Source organism: Aphanomyces invadans (genome assembly GCF_000520115.1).
Source record: "Aphanomyces invadans strain NJM9701 unplaced genomic scaffold supercont1.26, whole genome shotgun sequence".
NCBI lineage: Eukaryota > Oomycota > Saprolegniomycetes > Saprolegniales > Verrucalvaceae > Aphanomyces > Aphanomyces invadans.
The window spans coordinates 613,401-615,000 of record NW_008580171.1 but is presented as its reverse complement, the minus strand read 5'-3'; the positions used below and the strand labels follow the sequence as shown (position 1 = coordinate 615,000).

The 1,600-nt window shown below is 55.0% G+C and overlaps 1 protein-coding gene across 1 annotated transcript; it reads left to right on the top strand.

The window, feature by feature from the left end:
• The first annotated feature begins 368 nt into the window (after positions 1–368).
• H310_10494 (hypothetical protein) lies at positions 369–1,406 on the top strand. Its single transcript, XM_008876902.1, has 2 exons — positions 369–702; positions 747–1,406. The coding sequence occupies exons 1-2, from the start codon at positions 391–393 to the stop codon at positions 1,161–1,163; spliced, it is 729 nt and encodes a 242-aa protein (XP_008875124.1). The 5' UTR covers positions 369–390; the 3' UTR covers positions 1,164–1,406.
• Positions 1,407–1,600: the final 194 nt, after the last annotated feature.

The window sequence follows — 1,600 nt, the reverse complement described above, 5'->3', positions numbered from 1 at the left end:
AACCTCCTGGCACGCGCGCGTTCGACCTCGTGATGGCGGAGCGATCGCTCGGCCATTTGCCATTCCCAGTCGCCCAATCCAGGCAATGCGGATATGTGGATTCGTCAACAAGTCGCGAAGATATGGCTTGTCTGCTCGGAAGGGTCAGCGAACGGCCGAGGAGGTCTGTCCAAAAAGACAGTGATATGCCCTTGCGTGACATGTCAGTTGAGGTGGAAACGCCCCCCCTGAGGATGTCTCATGCGAGGCGAAATATTCATGGGGATGTTGCCCCACCGTAAACAAGGGGGGCGCTTTGAACACACATCGCCCTGCGGGCCACTTTTATGCAACTTCTACGACGAGGAATTGCCATCACTCGACAGATTACTTTGTCAACCTCGACAAGGAATGAGTAGTGAATCCTCGTCCGCCGCAACCCAGTCACGCCGCCGCCAGCGCCAGCTGTGCAAAGATGTCCAAAAACGATATCGAGCGAGCAAGAAGGCCGCGCACCATCGCCTTGCCCTCGACGTGGCCATCCTGCGGCAGCAAACTCAGGCAATGTTATTGTCTTTGGAACGAGGGCGACGATGGGGGACGCAAGAGTCGGCGGTGGCCGAGTACTTCCGCATGCTGGCGAATGGGTATGACAAGTCCGAGCGGCACAATGCCTACTTCCGGTTCCTCTTTTCGCATGACATGCAGTTCAACGACCACGTTGTACGTTCCACGTGTCCCGAACGAGTGCCATTACACGTGCGTAGGCTGGCATGGAATCGCTGACGACGACATTGACTCAGTACTCTGACGAGTTTGCATCGGTTCAACTTCAGTGCTTTCGTCTGGAAGCGGTATGCCATGACTTTGCCGAGAACGACGAAGGCCGGGAGATGGTGGTAGTCGAAGCGTCGGCGTTAGTGCGTTTACGTGTCGACTGGAAAACAGTCGCCGCACTCTTTCCGCATTTACAAACCGATCTCGTTGTCCGTTTGGTCGGGCACGTGCTCGTCTTGCCCATTCGACTCACGTTTGCCTTTAACGACCGCGTCAAAGTAGCTCGCCACACGTCGGAGGCCAACATTGTCCTAGCCCTGTACAACCAGTTCGGGAACCTTGCTGATGCGTCGCTGGCGTCCGCGAAGACGAGAATAAAGCCAAACGCGGAAATCGTGCCATCATGATCCCATGCATGAACGGGATCTTTCCTTACACACTCCTTCAACTTGCCGTCAAACCGAGAGGTCTCTTTAGCCATGGGTTCTCGCGCGCTGTCTTCTTGCTGGCGTAAGTTCTCTCTGGGTTTATGGATTATACAAGCGATGCTGCAGAAGGTTGGAGGTGCTTACAGGCCGTGAAGCGATCTAAGCCAAATGTCGTTGTGCTATTTTGGGGAACACTAACAGGGCCACTCACGAATCGAAGAGGTTTGGGTGTTGGGATCGCTTTATGGTACCGAGGGAAATGATCAAGCGGAGAAAGGGTACTATACATGCAGGAGCCCTGGCAAACTACCCCCGTCGACATGCGGCAGTTGTCCTACCCATGCCGTGACGTCTGTAGTGTCTCGTGGAGACGACTCACAAATAACACCAACGAGGGGAGGCGCAAGCTCCCGGAA

Excerpts from the sequence above, each read along its gene's own strand:
- H310_10494 (XM_008876902.1), top strand. The coding sequence starts at position 391 with ATGAGTAGTGAATCCTCGTCCGCCGCAACCCAGTCACGCCGCCGCCAG. Across the intron at positions 703-746 it reads TGCAGTTCAACGACCACGTT|GCTGGCATGGAATCGCTGAC; the intron begins GTACGTTCCACG and ends ACACGTGCGTAG.